The following is a 16170-nucleotide window of genomic DNA, read 5'->3' as shown; positions in this document are numbered from 1 at the left end:
TTTATTTTAAAAAGTCTGACTCTGAATTGTATCCACATAAATATAATTCTGGCTGTGAATTGAGTATTTTTGCTGCTATTTTATCTTAACATATAACATTATTTAAATCACTATAATCTCTTTGGTTCTGGATACAAATCATCAGCTATGTCCATAATTGATGATTATGTTGCACTTTTATGATAGCTTAGAATTGCTTGCATAATTGTTAAGGATGATTTGTGAATATAAGATCCTTTTTTCTTGTCCATTTCACTACTTACATTTTCCTTCCTCAGGTCTCAGTATATAAGAATGATGAATGCTGTTTCATATAACTGAAAACAGGGTATTGAAATAAAACTTATGTATGTTTAGACGTTTTTGATAATAATAGGAAAGTTACATTTAAATATCAAAATTAAGTAAAAACCAGCAATGAGTCTTTATGGCAATTTTGTCCATTCCAAAATACAAAATGAATGAAAATAATAACCAATGAACACTGAAAACTCATAAGGCACTGATTAGCCTTTTATACTCTTCCAACCCTTTCCACATTTTAAAGTAACTGCATCATTCAGGGTGATTCCTTCCACTATCAGAATAGCCTCTTCAGAATCCTTGTTAGCTACAAAATTCACCAAAATAATAATTATTTTTACTTTAAATAATCATAAAGAATAAATATCCTTAAAAATATAAAAGAAAAATGATAAACTTGCATGACTTATAATACCTGGATTATAAGATTTTTAGCCAACTATCTAAATCTTCATCACATGCATCCTCATTTTTCATAGATACTAAGACCAAAATTAAATTTCATAGAGAATATAAAGGTTAAGGTGCTTTGTTTCTCATAGACCCATCGAATTAAACTTTTACAAAAACCTGTAACAAGAATAGCTATTTAATAAAAGAAACACCTTCAAATAAAAATGCTTATAGTCATTAACCATAACAATGCAGGAATACTATTCAACTAAAAGAATACAATTTAACTTATACACCTGTTGTTTTCAAAAAGTATGATATTTTAACTAGTGTTTTCTATATATTAAAAAAGAAGCACTACCGAATCAGTTAGCTAAACGATGATTTTTTTTTCTCGACCTTTTAAGAGGATTTTGGCCTGGGTTATTCAGTTCAAACTATTGGCTTACTTGTGTATGCATGTTGGTCATTTCTTTCATTTAAAAGGGAAATAGGGAATACATGTCAATAAACCTCATTAATTAAAGATGCAGGTTTTCCTGAGCAAATATACCCAAAAAGAAAAAAGTCCTCAGGTTTGGTAATGCTTAATTTCTATAAAACTTGGTAGATATTCCCGGTTTAGTGTGTCTTACTTCTAGCTTATTGTTGCTAGCGTGGGTGCATGTATTTAAGTAGCATTATGTTTAGTCTTCAGATTTTCTCAACTCTCATTTTTTTATTTATTTAACTGTAAAATTATTAAAATTCCTTTTTCTTATATGCTTATGTTTAGTTCTTCGATACTTTTGTCTCAAGTATGATTTTTAACTCTAACTATAACGTCTCTCTTCTTTTTTTTTCTATAAGGTTTTATTTTTCATTTCCGTTTTTTGGCTTTGGGACCAGCATTTCTTTATTCCAGTAATTTTTTTCTAAAGTGCAGAATTTCCCAATGAGTAAGCAACTTTTAATAAATATTCTTGTGTGATGAGTATTGTTCTGAAGGATATTATCTGTGTTTTGTGTTTTTTATTTTAAGAGTTATTGTCAGCATTTATTTTATAAGCTGAAATTTTTTTTGAATTTTCGGTATTCTATTATATCATTGAAGTATACATTGATAAGAGTTGGATTTCAAAGCCACAAATTGGTCCAGAGTATAGGGACGGTTTGAACAGATTCTTAGATTTCACATTTGCCAATGCATCATCCGATGGGATGATACATTGTCCATGTTCGAAATGTGGGTTCCGCCTTCTCCAAACTAGGGAGGATGCGTATGATCATTTGATAATAAAACATTTCCCCTCTACTTATACATTTTGGGTACATCACGGGGAGAGACGCGTGGCAGAGATCACTATTGAAAACCGAGAAGTAGAACCGGATAGAAACCTCAAAGACCCAATGATTGACATGGTTCAGGAGGCATTCAACTTCCCAGGACTTCATGGCGACGAACACGATTCAGTGAATGAACACGCTGGCGGGGATAGGGAGGAGTTGCCATACTTATCAAATGAAAGTAGTCGTGAGGTCCGCAACTTGCATGACCTGCTCGAAGATGGAGCGCAGGAGCTATACCCGGGATGTTCAAGGTTCTCTAAGCTGTCTTTCTTGGTAAGGCTATATCTTATAAAATCCTTGTGTGGAGTGAGCGACAAGGCCTTCGGAATGATACTGGAGTTGCTGGCGGATGCCTTTGAGCATGCAAAGATTCCGAGCACTATGCACGATGCCAAGAGGATCATAAGAAAGCTCGGTATCGCATACAAAAAGATAGATGCATGTCCAAATGACTGCATGCTATACCAGGGCAGCGACGAAGACTTGTCTAAATGCAAGCGATGTGGGACATCAAGATGGAAACAAAAGTTTAATAAAAACTCCAGAGTGAGGATCAACAGGGTTGTTAAGAAGAACAGAAAATCGCAAGCGGCGAAGACTCTTCGCTACTTCCCCCTTATTCCATGATTGCAGCAGCTCTACATGTCTGGTAAGACAGCCGCTGACATGTTGTGGCATAAGAGTGGGCATAGCTCTGACGGTATTTACCAGCATCCACGGGATGGCGACGCATGGAAGGCATTTGACAGAACTTATTCCGACTTCTCCAGCGATCCGTGCAGTGTTCGCCTAGCCTTGGCTAGCGATGGCTTTAACCCTTACGGAAACATGAGCTCGACGTACTCAATTTGGCTAGTGGTTCTTATTCTGTACAATCTGCCCCCTTGGATTTGCATGAAACCCTCCGCTTTTATCCTCTCCATGATTATTTCTGGGCCTAAAATGCCTGAAAATGATATAGATGTCTACTTACAGCTCTTGATCGATGAGTTGAAGCTGTTGTGAGTTGGTGTTGAAACGTATGATGCTTACACGAAAAAAACTTTCATGATGTATGCTGCGTTAATGTGGACAATCAGTGGCTTTCCTGGTTTAGGCAACTTGTCCGGGTGGAACACGTACGATGGGAGAGCTTGTCCTGTATGCAATTTGGATGCTGAGACTCACCGACTCACACACAGTCAAAAATGGTATTTCATGGGCCATCGTCGCTTTCTGAATCCTACCCACAGATATAGAAAGGACCGGGATAGATTTGATGGAAAGATAGAGGATAGAGGTCCACCTGTCAAACTGTCTGGTGGAGACATTGTAAGACAAATACAGGATGTGCATGTCCACCTTGGCAAAGTGCAATCGGTTACCGGAAAAAGGACACGTGGACAGCAAACCGCCGTACATCACGAGTCCCCCTTGGAAGAAGAGGAGTATATTCTTTGAGCTACCATACTGGGAAAACAATGGATTGCGTCACAACCTTGATGTGATGCACATAGAAAAGAATGTGTGCGACAACATAGTTTTCACCATAATGAACAAGAAAGGTAAATCTAAAGACCACCTTAAGGCAAGAAAGGACCTCCAATTGATGGGAATCAAGCATGATCTGTGGCCACGGGAAGATGGAAAGTACCCATCCGACATCTTCACTATGACCAATCCACAGAAAGATGTCTTTTTAAGGACTATCAAGAATGTGGTCTTTCCAGATGGGTACTCTAGCAACATTTTCTGCTGTGTTGACCTACGACAGCGCAAGATGTCGGGCTTGAAAAGCCACGACTGTCACATTATGATGGAGCATCTCATGCCAATTACGTTAAGGAATGCTTTGCCTGCCCCAGTATCCTCTGTCTTGGTGGATTTATCATCCTTTTTTCGCAGAATATCCAGTAAATCCATTGACCCTGAACAACTTTCTCTCCTTCAGGATCATGTGGTCCATACTCTGTGCCGCATGGAGAAGATTTTCCCCCATCTTTCTTCACTGTCATGGTGCACTTGACGGTACATCTGGTCAAGGAAGTGCGACTCGGTGGCCCAGTTCAATATCGGTGGATGTACCCAATTGAAAGGTACCTATGTCATCTCAAGCAGTTCGTGCGTAATAGATCACAACCGGAGGGCTCTATCGCAGAGGGATACTTATCAGAGGAGATTCTCATGTTCTGCTCAAGATACCTTGATCAGTGTAACGTTAATCAACTGAGAAAAATGTGATGAAAGATGTCAAAAATATGCAATGGCAGCAGGAAGGCAACAACCACTAATCCCACAAGCAAAAGGTAATTCAAGCGTATTTTCAACTAATAATCAATATATATATATATATATATATATATAGCAAGTCATGTAGTTTGTGTAATCAAATTAATGTCTTCCACCAGAGACAGCAAGGCATGCAAGGATGGAAAGAGCACTCAAATTAGCTAACAAGAAGCTAAACAAAGTATCTCAGACTCAAATAGGTAAAGCCGACTTATTGATAGTAATCCCCATTATTACTTGATTCAATATTTGATTCACAAAATTAATATGATGTGTAGTTTTTATTACATCTAAGTGTATGCCAATTTCTAATGATAACTTAACCTATTTAGTAAAAGGAACAAATTATACAATTACATCCAGTAAATCTACCATGGATTGGACTCCAATGAAAGTTAAAACAATCTATCCGAATATGAGTGATAAATTATTAGGACAAAAGTTGTTACGATAGATATGGATAAATGCAGATTCAAGGGATGGTGCAAAACATGTCTTTATATGTGAACCAATCACAGATACCAAAAATAATGTTCCAGCCACAGTCGAAGGGAGAACTATTTCATATAATTCCATGGACCAATATGCCAATACAAGGTGAGCAACGGAAAATACTACACATTATGTTTTAGTGCTTGATTAAACAAGTTAAGTGAAGCATTCCTGACAGCAGGTGTTTATTTATTAATATTATCACAGGGGTTGGTGATCACAATATATTTAGCAATGGTAGAGCATCGCAGAGAACAAAATCAGGTACCATTTAAAGCTTAAGTTATGAAATTTTAATTACCAATCATTAGTTTAAAACCTTTTGCATCGATTTAATTACCAGGAACAATTTTGTTAGCACATTATTAATAAGATTGCTATAAATAACAAAATATGAACAAACTATCTATTTATGTAGGTAGAAAGGCAAACCAAAGGTGTAACAAAGACTTTAATTGCAATGAACCTACAAACAAGATTATGAAGCAATTTAAAGTCATTATTTTGATTTTTAAATTCAAATCATTATAGCACAAGGTCCAATGCACATGAAGGCATATGAAATAGACTTTGGTTGTTCGGTACTTTAAGGTTCATGGAGTTTAGGGTTATCATAAGGTTTACTTAAAATGTTTTATTTAATCTAAGTACTTAATTTAGTCATTGAGTTTGTTATCATCGTTTAAATTGGACTGAATTATATAATTGATCCCTAAAAACCCTCGAATCATGCAGGTAAAAAGACATCCCAAAGGGTTAATAGACACATAAATTCTGGTGAACAAACAAATATGGGTATATGCACATGGCAATGTATTTTCATAAAAGGATGTTTGATCGAGGATTAAAAAGCAGATGACATAATGATTTCTAACCTGTGATTTACTAGATTTTGTAGAGTATTTGCATATGGGATATGCAACGTATGAATGTGAACATTGTGCTACTCTCTTTTGGTACGATCAGAGATCAAATAAGAATAACAACACAGCAGATCTTAAGTTCAATTTATGTTGTAAAGGAGGACAGGTGCAACTTCCACACCTACTAGAAGCCCCTAACGTGTTGTATGAGTTGTTGTTCAATAATACTCCCAAGAGTAAGCATTTTCGAGATAACATCAGATCATACAATAGCATGTTCCAGTTTACATCGATTGGTGCAAAGATAGATCGTGGTTTAAATACTTCCAGAGGTCTACCTACATTTACACTTTTTGGGGAGAACTATCATTTAATGGAAAGTCTCATACCGCCAGAAGGAAACGTCACAAAGTTTGCCCAATTGGATGTTTATGATACACTGAATGAGATAAAAAACCGCTTGGCTACTATCCGGTAAGTAGTAGGTGTATGATTTTATGTTGTACCATAAAACCCTTTCAAAATGTAGAACAAGTTTTGTTAGAGTATATTGCTATATTTAAATTATTATATATGCTGCTTTCATTACTTTATAGGGGTGAAGATAAAAAAGAAATACATGAAGACATTGTCAGAGACTTAAAGAAGATGCTAGATGAGAGCAATGTATTGGTAAAGGCGTTTCGCATGGTTAAGGATTCGGTCGCTAAAGATTCAAATACGACAGTCAAGCTCAGATTAATGGGCAAAAGAGGAAAAGATGGTAGAAGATACAACTTGCCTTCAACAGATGAAGTTGCCACATTAATTATGGGTGACTTTGATATAGATAAGACTGATAGGGATATTGTCGTCGAGACTCAAAGTGGAAGATTACAAAGGATCAACCAACTCAACCTAGCTTACCTGGGATTACAATATCCTTTGTTATTTCCTTTTGGAGAGGATGGATACAAAGAAGATATACCTCTCAATAAACATTATCAAAATGGTGGGAAAGGGCGCCAGGAGGTGTCAATGAGAGAATTCTTTGCATTTAGAATATAAGAAAGGTTATTTGCAAGGTGACTCTTCCAGCAATTTTTGGTTGATGGGCATTCCATGATTGAATCCTCTAGGTTAAACTATATAAGACTTGAACAGGAGAAATTCATATGTGAGATGTACAAAAGAATAAAGGAAGCAATTTTGAGTGGGGAAACAACACCGTCATCGCGCGGCAAACGTATTGTATTGCCTTCATCATTTATAGGAGGGCCAAGGTACATGATTCAAAACTATCAGGATGCAATGGCAATTTGTAAGGCGGTGGGTTATCCAGACCTCTTTATTACATTCACATGCAATCCTAAGTAGCCTAAGGTGGAAGACTTCCTTAAGAATAGAGAATTAAATGCAGAAGATAGACCTGACATAGTTTGCAGACCATTCAAGGCTAAATTGGATATATTGATTAAAGACATCTAAGCAAACAAAATTTTTGGCAAAGTTTGTGCAGGTAATGTTGATATTCGAAAAATTACAAGGTATTTAATTATACAAGTTGTAAAACAAATAATTACATGTTTCTTTGTTCAAGCCCCGAGATGTAATTGTGTGTATCTGATGGATAAATTATTATTCACGCAGTTGTATACACCATCAAATTTAAAAAAAGAGGACTACCACATGCACATATACTATTGTTCTTACACAAGGATGATAAGTATCCAACTGCTGAGGACATTGATAAAATCATCTCAGCTGAGATACCGGATAAGGAGCTAGATCCTGAATACTATGAAATTGTGGAGAAGCACATGACGCACGGTCCATGTGGGATGGCTAGGAAAGATTCACCATGTATGGAGAATGATAAGTGCATACGTCGCTTCCCCAAGAGATTCGTTAAGTGCTCAACTATTGATGATGATGGGTATCCAGTCTACAGACGCAGGAAAGATGGGAGGACTATAAACAAGTCTGGAGTTGATCTTGATAATCGATATGCGGTTCCATATAACAGGCTACTATTGATGAGATATAGGGCTCACATAAATGTTGGGTGGTGTAACCAATCAAGATCAATTAAGTATTTGTTCAAGTATGTTAATAAAGGTCATGATCATGTAACAGCTTTGTTCTACAAGAGTGCCACAAAGAATGCTGACCTGGACGAACACGACGAAGTTAGCATGTACTATGATTGCGGGTACATATCTCCCTGTGAGGCCGCTTGGAGGATCTTTGGTTATAACATACATTATAGAGATCCATCAGTGGTAAGACTAGGATTTCACTTACCCAACGAACAAAACGTGATATTTAAAGACCATGAAAACTTTGATGATGTGCTGAGAGAAATATCCGTGAAGGAATCCATGTTCCTAGGATGGTTTCAAGCAAACAAGGATTATACAGAAGCAAGAACACTAACGTATGCAGAGCTCCCCACTAAGTTTGTATGAAAGACAAAAGAAAGAGTGTGGTTGTCCCGAAAAATATATTTTGTGATTGGAAGAATTTTCTATGTGCTTCCAGGATCAGGTGAAAGATATTACTTAAGGCTTCTACTCAATTTTGTCAAGGGACCAACTTCTTTTGAGGATATCAGGACTATAGATGATGTGGTCTATGCTACTTTCAAAGACGCTTGTTATGCATGTGGCCTTTTAGAAGATGACAAGGAATATATTGAGGTAATCGAGGAAGCCAACCATTGGGGTTTAGGAACATATTTGAGAAAACTCTTTGCGACACTTTTATTTTCAAATTCGATGGATACACCAGAACATGTTTGGCAAAAGATATGGACTCTATTATGTGATGACATACTTCATAGGCAGCGAACACTTCTAGACAATTCAGGTAGCATGAAATTTATTTTACTCCAATTATGCATATTATACTCACTGTGGGACAGTTTTTTTAATACGTGAATATTTTTGTTACCCTGGCTATGTCACATTGGCATAATAAGTTATGACAAGTAGACCATTGATGTTAATACATTTACACAGAGAAAAAAAATAAACAATTTGTATAATAGGCTAGAACGAAGCATCGCATGACGTCCATATTTTAGGATAATTAGATGACGAAGATGTTAACTAAAGCCATATATCTTGTATTTTTTGCATGAGAAAAGTTATTTTTTTATATTATCATTAGAAAGATTTTTATGGTTTAAATTCACCAATGAAGTTTTTCTTATAATATTACAATTGTCAGTATTGCCACTATATTAGTTAATTCAAATATCTCAATTGAAATGGTGCTTTATATTATTAAATATGTCAGCTAGGCATGATCTATGATTTAGCTTTTTCAAGTAACTCGCATTTTTGACAAGTATATGTTGATTTTATGTCTTCTCTTAAGTGGTTAAAATATATGCCATAATACATCATAATAAGCTAAAACACATGAATTTGTGTCAATATTTTATATAGGCAGTGGCGGAATTAGAATTTTATAATTAGGGATGGCAAGTTCTTAAAACTCATGCTAAATCTACAATTTTTTTAGTTTTAGTTTTTTTTTTATAATTAACTTATTCTAAAAGCACTTTCTAAAATTATAATAATAAAAATTGTAGATATTGTATTATATTTTTAAAGCATTGAACAGACAAAAAATATGTATCTCCGCTAATTTATAATAAAATAAATTATTTAATCAAATTCTAACTTAAAAAAATATTATTGCGGACATAAAATGAAGAGAAGTACTTAATCTTATTATAATAGTTAACAAAATTAACATAATATATTTTTAGTAATAAATATTCAATCATTAATAAAAAAAATTAGTATACTCTATATAATTATTATACAAATTTATAACAAAAATATGTTTAACAAACTCAAAAACCTAAAAATAAATAATTAATAACTGAATATTTTTATGTAATTAAAAAATCTAAAGGGAGACTGTGGCCTATACAGACCTTCTTTGGTTCCGCCACTGTATGTAGGGAAAGAATGCATGTTTGATTTTAGTATAACAATAAAACAAATTGTCCGTATGTTGTTGAGTTATGGCAAATTAAGATATTTCTAATGTGATCAATCACTTATTCGATCATGTTAATTTTTTCAGGCTTACCACAGATTTAGTCCTTATTGAAGATGAGTTGAAGGAGTTGACACTAATAGAAATTGAAAAAATTCTGAACAGCTACAACAAGAGTCTTAGGAATTTTTCACCGATGCCAATTTCGGATATGAGTCAACTTAATAATCAAGTGTATGTTGATGGGACGAACAGACTAATTTGTGATGAGCTCCGATATGATAGAAGACAGCTAGCTTTAGATCATGCTTCTTACATGCAACAACTAACTGACGAGCAAAGAGTTGTGTATGAGCAAGTCATACAAGCAGTTCAAAGCAGCAAAGGGGGCGTATTCTTTTTGTATGGTTACGGTGGAACCGGAAAAACTTTTGTTTGGAAGACATTAGCATCTGCATTGAGATCAAGATCACAAGTTGTACTAACTATTGCATCAAGTGGGATTGCATCTCTTTTACTACCTGGTGGACGCACAACACACTCACGATTTACAATCCCACTCAATTTAGATGAATGCTCAACATGCATTATAAAACAGGGCAACGCATTAGCTGATTTGTTAATAAAGACTAAGCTAATTATTTGGGATGAGGCTCCTATGGTGAATAGATTTTGTATTGAGGCACTTGACAGGACAATGCGTGATATATTAAGATTCAGCAATCCAAACAGCCTTGATCAGCCTTTTGGAGGGAAGACATTGGTCTTTGGTGGTGACTTTTGACAGATTCTCCCAGTAATTCCTAAAGGGACTAGACAAGAAATTGTTAACGCCACTATAAACTCATCGTACATATGGGATAGTTGCAAGCTGTTGTTATTGACCAAAAACATGCGATTGAAAGCAGGTGACTCCCACACAAACTCATCCGAGTTAAAAGAGTTTGCTGACTGGATATTAGGTATTAGTGATGGTAGCCACGGAACACCAAGGGATTGTGGTGAGAGGATTGAAATCCCAGAAGACATCCTGGTTAAGGATTGGGATGACCCAATAGAGGCGATCTGTAAGGTAACATATCCAGAACTATTTTGCGGGAAAAATATTGATGAACATATTGAAGATAGAGCGATACTAGCGCCAACATTGCAAATAGTTGATGAGAACTACATGATGAGCTTAAACCCTACTGAAGCACAAACATATTACAGCTCAGACAAGGCATGCCCAACAGAATCCAACAATGACTTGTTGGCATCCATACACACACCAAAATTCCTAAACACAATCAAATGTTCAGGAGTTCCAAATCATGAGTTGACATTAAAGGTTAGAACCCCTATAATGTTACTGAGGAATATAGACCATTCTACAGGATTGTGCAATGGTACTCGCTTGGTTGTCACTAGGCTTGGGAAACACATCATTGAAGCATGTAGCAAGGTTGGGAAGAACAAAAGTCAGAAGGTGTTTATTCCTAGGATGACTCTAAGCCCATTGGATCATCGAATTCCATTCAAGTTCCATTGGAGACAGTTTCCTATAATGGTGTCTTATGCAATGACTATAAATAAGAGCCAAGGACAATCATTGTCAAAGGTTGGTTTATTACTCAGAAAGCCTATTTTTATTCATGGCCAGCTTTATGTCGCAGCATCTAGAGTAACAAATAGGCAAGGACTGAAGATACTATTGTGCCATGATGCTAATAACCGATCATATATAGACAATGTCGTATTCAAAGAAGTTTTTAGGAATGTTTGTTGAAGAGGACATCTTACAACAAGAAAGTTGCTTAACTCTGTGTTAATTTTGCATTAAACTGAGGCGAAATCATCGCATCAAATAGGTACTCCTTTTGCTCCAGTGTAGACTATTTAATTATGCAACCTTTAGACACATTTATGATATTTAAGTAACTAACTCAGGCATGTATCACTTAAATCTTAATTTGATATGACAGAATTTACCTAGTAGAATAATTTTCCTTAAAATTTGGAATCTCTTAACATCCTATCCCAACTGACCTGAAAAAACCAATAATCATTAGCCAAAACCTAGCTATGAATTGTCTTAAAAAAATTTATTAGTTTACAACCATAGTCTTATTAATTAATAATCAATCTGAAGCAACAACATATCCTTTTATTAATCTTCTATCAGCAGGCGTGAAATTCAATAGTAGAACTTGTGCATGCTTGAAATCTGCATTTCATCACAAAAAATGGCAAAGGAAAATGGAATAACATTATTAAGAATATAAACAAAGTTTGGACTATATTCAAAAATATATAAATAAATAAATTGATACTCACCTTCAAGGGCCTCCGTATAGCGTAGTAGTGATTCTCTAGCAGCTCCACATCTTAGATACGCTTTCACATTCTGCAGAAAACATAAAATGAGCTACACTTGACAAAATGGATACTTTTTATAGATGTATAAATATTAAGATTGTTAACACACAGCTAACAGACGTGCATTAACAAGAAAAAGAATACAAGCAATTTCGTAATCTCAAAGATCCCAGGAAACTATCGGAATATGGAAATGAACATTATGATCATTATGAAGAAAAAGAATATAAGCAATGAAATCAGGTCCATTTGAACTTCTCTGTCAATTGCAAAAGACAGATGTGCATTAGGTAACAGGATGTTACCGGCAGTTCTCAACATGTTAGAGGGTACTGTAACACTTTAAATAGGTTATCAAAGTTTAGAAAACAAGATTTGTAAAAAATGCTACTGTAACATGCTTATCTTCTCACATTCTTATCAATCAAAATTGTATTATTGCAGTCTTTTTCTGCTTGCTGAAAACTGCATATTTCATGTGAAACCGTTTAAATAAAGAAATACACAAAATACCAATTGGCAAATAGGAGAAACCTCATACCAGGCTAACTTTAAGTAAGCAGCCGCTCGGTTATAGTAGTAAGTCACATTCATGCCATTCAGTTTGATAGCCTCAGTGTAGTAATTGAGTGCCTTATTCCACTAGCTTCCTTTAAAGGCTGCATTTCCCTGAAGAATACGCCTTTTATCAGCTTATATCATATTATCCACCTTGCACATATAACGCAAGCTGCTGCTCTTAAAGTAGCAAGATAGAACAAACCTTCTCCTTTAGAAGCTCAGAAGTTTCAATGTTGTCATTGGTATCTGGTAATGGCAAAGAATAGGAGGCAACACTAACTTGCTCTTGAAGAGTTCAATACATATCCAACACCATATCAAGCAGAAATTTATCAGCCCCATGGAATGAGATGAATGAAACATAAACACAACCACCATTATGAGAACCTAATGGAACTGTAACCTGCAACAAATAGTATAAAAGTTAGCAAGCAGCTCAAGCAACGTTTCAAAACAAATGAAAATGAGAAAAGGAACAAGATCACCTCTAGCACCTAAAGATAGTAAATTACTTGACAACATCCAGACACGCTAGCAATGCTTGACAATGCAAAAGTTCTGACATAAAACTCAGAAGACAACCCTTACTTTGTATTAAGCTTTAATGGACAGTTTGCTATAGAAGGAATAACGAGTATTCCATCATCCTGAGGGACAACTAACCAAAATCAGGATGTGTTTAATTGGATGGGATGGAAAGTAGACTTGCCAAAATTTTTTGGTCATTTCATTGTAAAAATCAGAGATCTAAGTAATTTTAGCATAAATCGTGAAATTTCATGACAAGTCATGCCACTTATTCAAAAAATTAAATAACAAGAACAACTTACTACATTATTTTATTTTCTGTCTCCTATGATAGAGTTAAGATTAACATCACTAAAACCTTCAATATTGATAACACTAACTACAGAGCACAATGGATATAAATAAAAAATAAATACACATTTTATAGTACCTTTAGTAGACTTTGAAATGCAACTTGCATCTCAGTCTGGACTTTATACAAGGTTTTTATATTATCATGAGTAGCATTAACTATTAATAGCAGCAAAAACACGCTCAAAAACATCACGGCCTAATTTGGGTTTGATGGATTTGACCCAATCTTCATGATTGGTTTTAAATTTATATCTGAAATCAGATGAAGAAACACATTTCTAGAATAAATACATGCCATAATATTCTTTGTTTCTTATAGACAGAATATAAAACAATATAAGCATATGAATAAATCACACATCATTTACAGATCACAAAGCATTCTACAATTACCAAAAGAAGTAACCATTCATTGCAAAGTATGGTTCTTTTGAAACTAAAGTTCAAAATTGTTTGAGAGAAATATCCCAGGCAAAGGCGTCAATTAACAAACAAAAAAGTTTTTCTAATATCAAAATGAAGAATAGATAACCATATGGTACAACATTGTCTACTACAATAAACTAAATCACAAAGCATATAATAGAATACCTTGGGTTGAAAGCATAACTGCAGAAAGAGCTTTCAATATAGATGCTCCATTTTCTTGGTCTGTTCATGTTGGATGAAGCTTTAGGCTGGGCACTTTAGAAGTAATGTCCAAAGGATGAAAATTTTTCAACGCCAACAAGGAGTTAATCAGCACTTTAATACTCACCTTATCACACAACAAATACATTGTCATTTAAACAAGCGTTAGTTAAGATAATAAGGAGAGCACGTTGCAAATTACAATTAAACTTAGCCAAGATCTGAGATTTTTTATATGTGAAATACTTACTATGATAATTGATTAATACTTTAGCCCCCCTCTTTTCATTGTTGAACTGGATACCAAACAGTAGCTGCAGCACACCAGTTCAGATAAATCGGGTTTAGCTTATTTTGGGGCAAAAATGATTGTTGGCGCCGAGAATTTTGGGAAAGAAACATACTGTTTTTTTTAATTGCACCTACATGTCTTCTGATTGGTTGATATGCTTTAAATGACTCTTTCTCTCTCATTGGTTGGTGCACTTTAAAAGTCTTTTTTTTTAAATTTAATGTTAATTACTAATGGAGAGAATTTTTTTTTAATTTAATTTGGTCTCTAATTATATAATTTGTTATATCGTAATGTTTTAGTATTTTTTTTGTGCTCACGTAATCCAATCAATTTTATTTTGTAAGATTTAAAAATAAATAACAAAATAAAATATTAAATTATTCTATGTTAATTAATTAATTGTTAGATATCACGTAACAGTCATATGATTTTTGTTAACAAAACAATTAACTAGTGCATTTTGTGGCTTTAAAATAAAAAACACAAAATTTAAACAAAACAAATCTTAGAATTTAATTATTGACTTAAATTAGTTTAAAATTTTATTATGTAATCTTTACTTTATATTTTTTTTGTGATGACTTCATCCAATAATTATATGTCTCCTGATGGAATAAAGAAATTTTTGGTATATCCGTTGCTTACATTAAATTATTTTATCAGTTTGAAATAAGACAAATGATTATTATGAGAAGAGTAATTATTAGATTTCATGTTTGAATCATCAAATGGCCCGCGCGTAGCGCGAGTTATACACTAGTTGAAGAAGAAGAAGAAGCATGTGCGAATTTGAAAGAAGAAAAAGAAAAAAAAGGAGGAGAAAAAGAAGGAGGAAAAGAAGAAGAATCTGCGCAAATTTGGAAGAAGAAAAAGAAGAAGAAGAAAGACAAGAAAGAGGAGAAGGAGTGCGTGATTTGAAAAGTTATTATAACAACTTGGTTAAATTAATTAAGTATTTTGCTTAGATGTAAAGTTTTATTCTAATAATTTATATAAATTTATAATAAATGATATATGCATAATAAATTTTAGATTCTCACAATCTAATAAATATATATTTTATTTTATTTAACTGAAAAAGCCTAAAATATAGGTAAATTATATCTTGGAGTTTATTAAACTTACTCATATCAATACATTATTCTTTTATTTAATAAATATATTTCTATTATGTCATTAAATTAAAATAGATTAATAAAAAATTATTTTTCTGATCAAGTTTGTACCCTACCACACAGAGCTTTACACCTAAGATGTAAAACAGAAGTGGCGATGCGCTACGACCTCTAAAAATAAATTGTATACATATAATAGTAGAAAAAATATGATAAACTAGGAGCCTTGAAAAATGGGTAACCAAAATTCGTAAAATAAAAAGCGCAACGCTCAAGAAACGGAATTACTTGCGTGTTAAGAAACCTAAAGATTAGAGATATAAATAAGCGAAAGAGCGAAAAGAGAGTCAAGAATACAGTGAAACTAGCTCCTGACTCAACCTGTGAAGCCAAGGCTGGCCAGAGAATATTTACATACAAACATAAGTATCCCAAAAACCCAAAATACATAAATAAGTTCCCTAACTCTCCTGTAACCTCTATGAGGAATAAAATAATCAAGTTTCTTGGAGAGCAAGCTAAATACATATATACATATATACAAACAGAAACCCAAAATGCACCCAGGTACTACTCCGCTTCAGGATCCAGACGCCTAGTGAGGAGCCTCTCGACATGCATTTGAAAACAACAACACAGTATGGGATGAGAAACGGAGGTTCTCAGCATGGTAAAGGTTCCACACGTA

General features: G+C 34.3%; 2 protein-coding genes and 1 long non-coding RNA gene across 3 annotated transcripts; 2 read left to right on the top strand and 1 right to left on the bottom strand.

Annotated features, from left to right (window-relative positions):
* The first annotated feature begins 3556 nt into the window (after positions 1–3556).
* On the top strand, positions 3557–10425 carry LOC140173232 (uncharacterized). Its single transcript, XM_072196021.1, has 11 exons — positions 3557–3791; positions 3956–4216; positions 4764–4890; positions 4967–5049; positions 5675–6122; positions 6245–6659; positions 6792–6948; positions 7278–7909; positions 8216–8326; positions 9555–9595; positions 9729–10425. Exons 1-11 carry the CDS (start codon positions 3557–3559, stop codon positions 10423–10425), a joined length of 3207 nt encoding a protein of 1068 aa, XP_072052122.1.
* Positions 10426–10533: 108 nt separating this feature from the next.
* LOC140173231 (uncharacterized) lies at positions 10534–11409 on the top strand. Its single transcript, XM_072196020.1, has one exon. It carries the CDS (start codon positions 10534–10536, stop codon positions 11407–11409), a length of 876 nt encoding a protein of 291 aa, XP_072052121.1.
* A 204-nt stretch (positions 11410–11613) lies between these two features.
* Positions 11614–14452, bottom strand: LOC140184599 (uncharacterized). The gene is made up of 6 exons (XR_011881685.1): positions 14323–14452; positions 14034–14199; positions 12763–12963; positions 12541–12668; positions 11958–12027; positions 11614–11847 (listed from the first exon to the last, which is right to left on the bottom strand). It is a non-coding gene; the product is annotated as an uncharacterized lncRNA (long non-coding RNA).
* Positions 14453–16170: the final 1718 nt, after the last annotated feature.

This window comes from Arachis hypogaea, chromosome 5 (genome assembly GCF_003086295.3).
Source record: "Arachis hypogaea cultivar Tifrunner chromosome 5, arahy.Tifrunner.gnm2.J5K5, whole genome shotgun sequence".
Lineage (NCBI taxonomy): Eukaryota > Viridiplantae > Streptophyta > Magnoliopsida > Fabales > Fabaceae > Arachis > Arachis hypogaea.
Note: the sequence above shows the minus strand (reverse complement) of the source record. Positions and strands in the feature narration are given on the sequence as shown.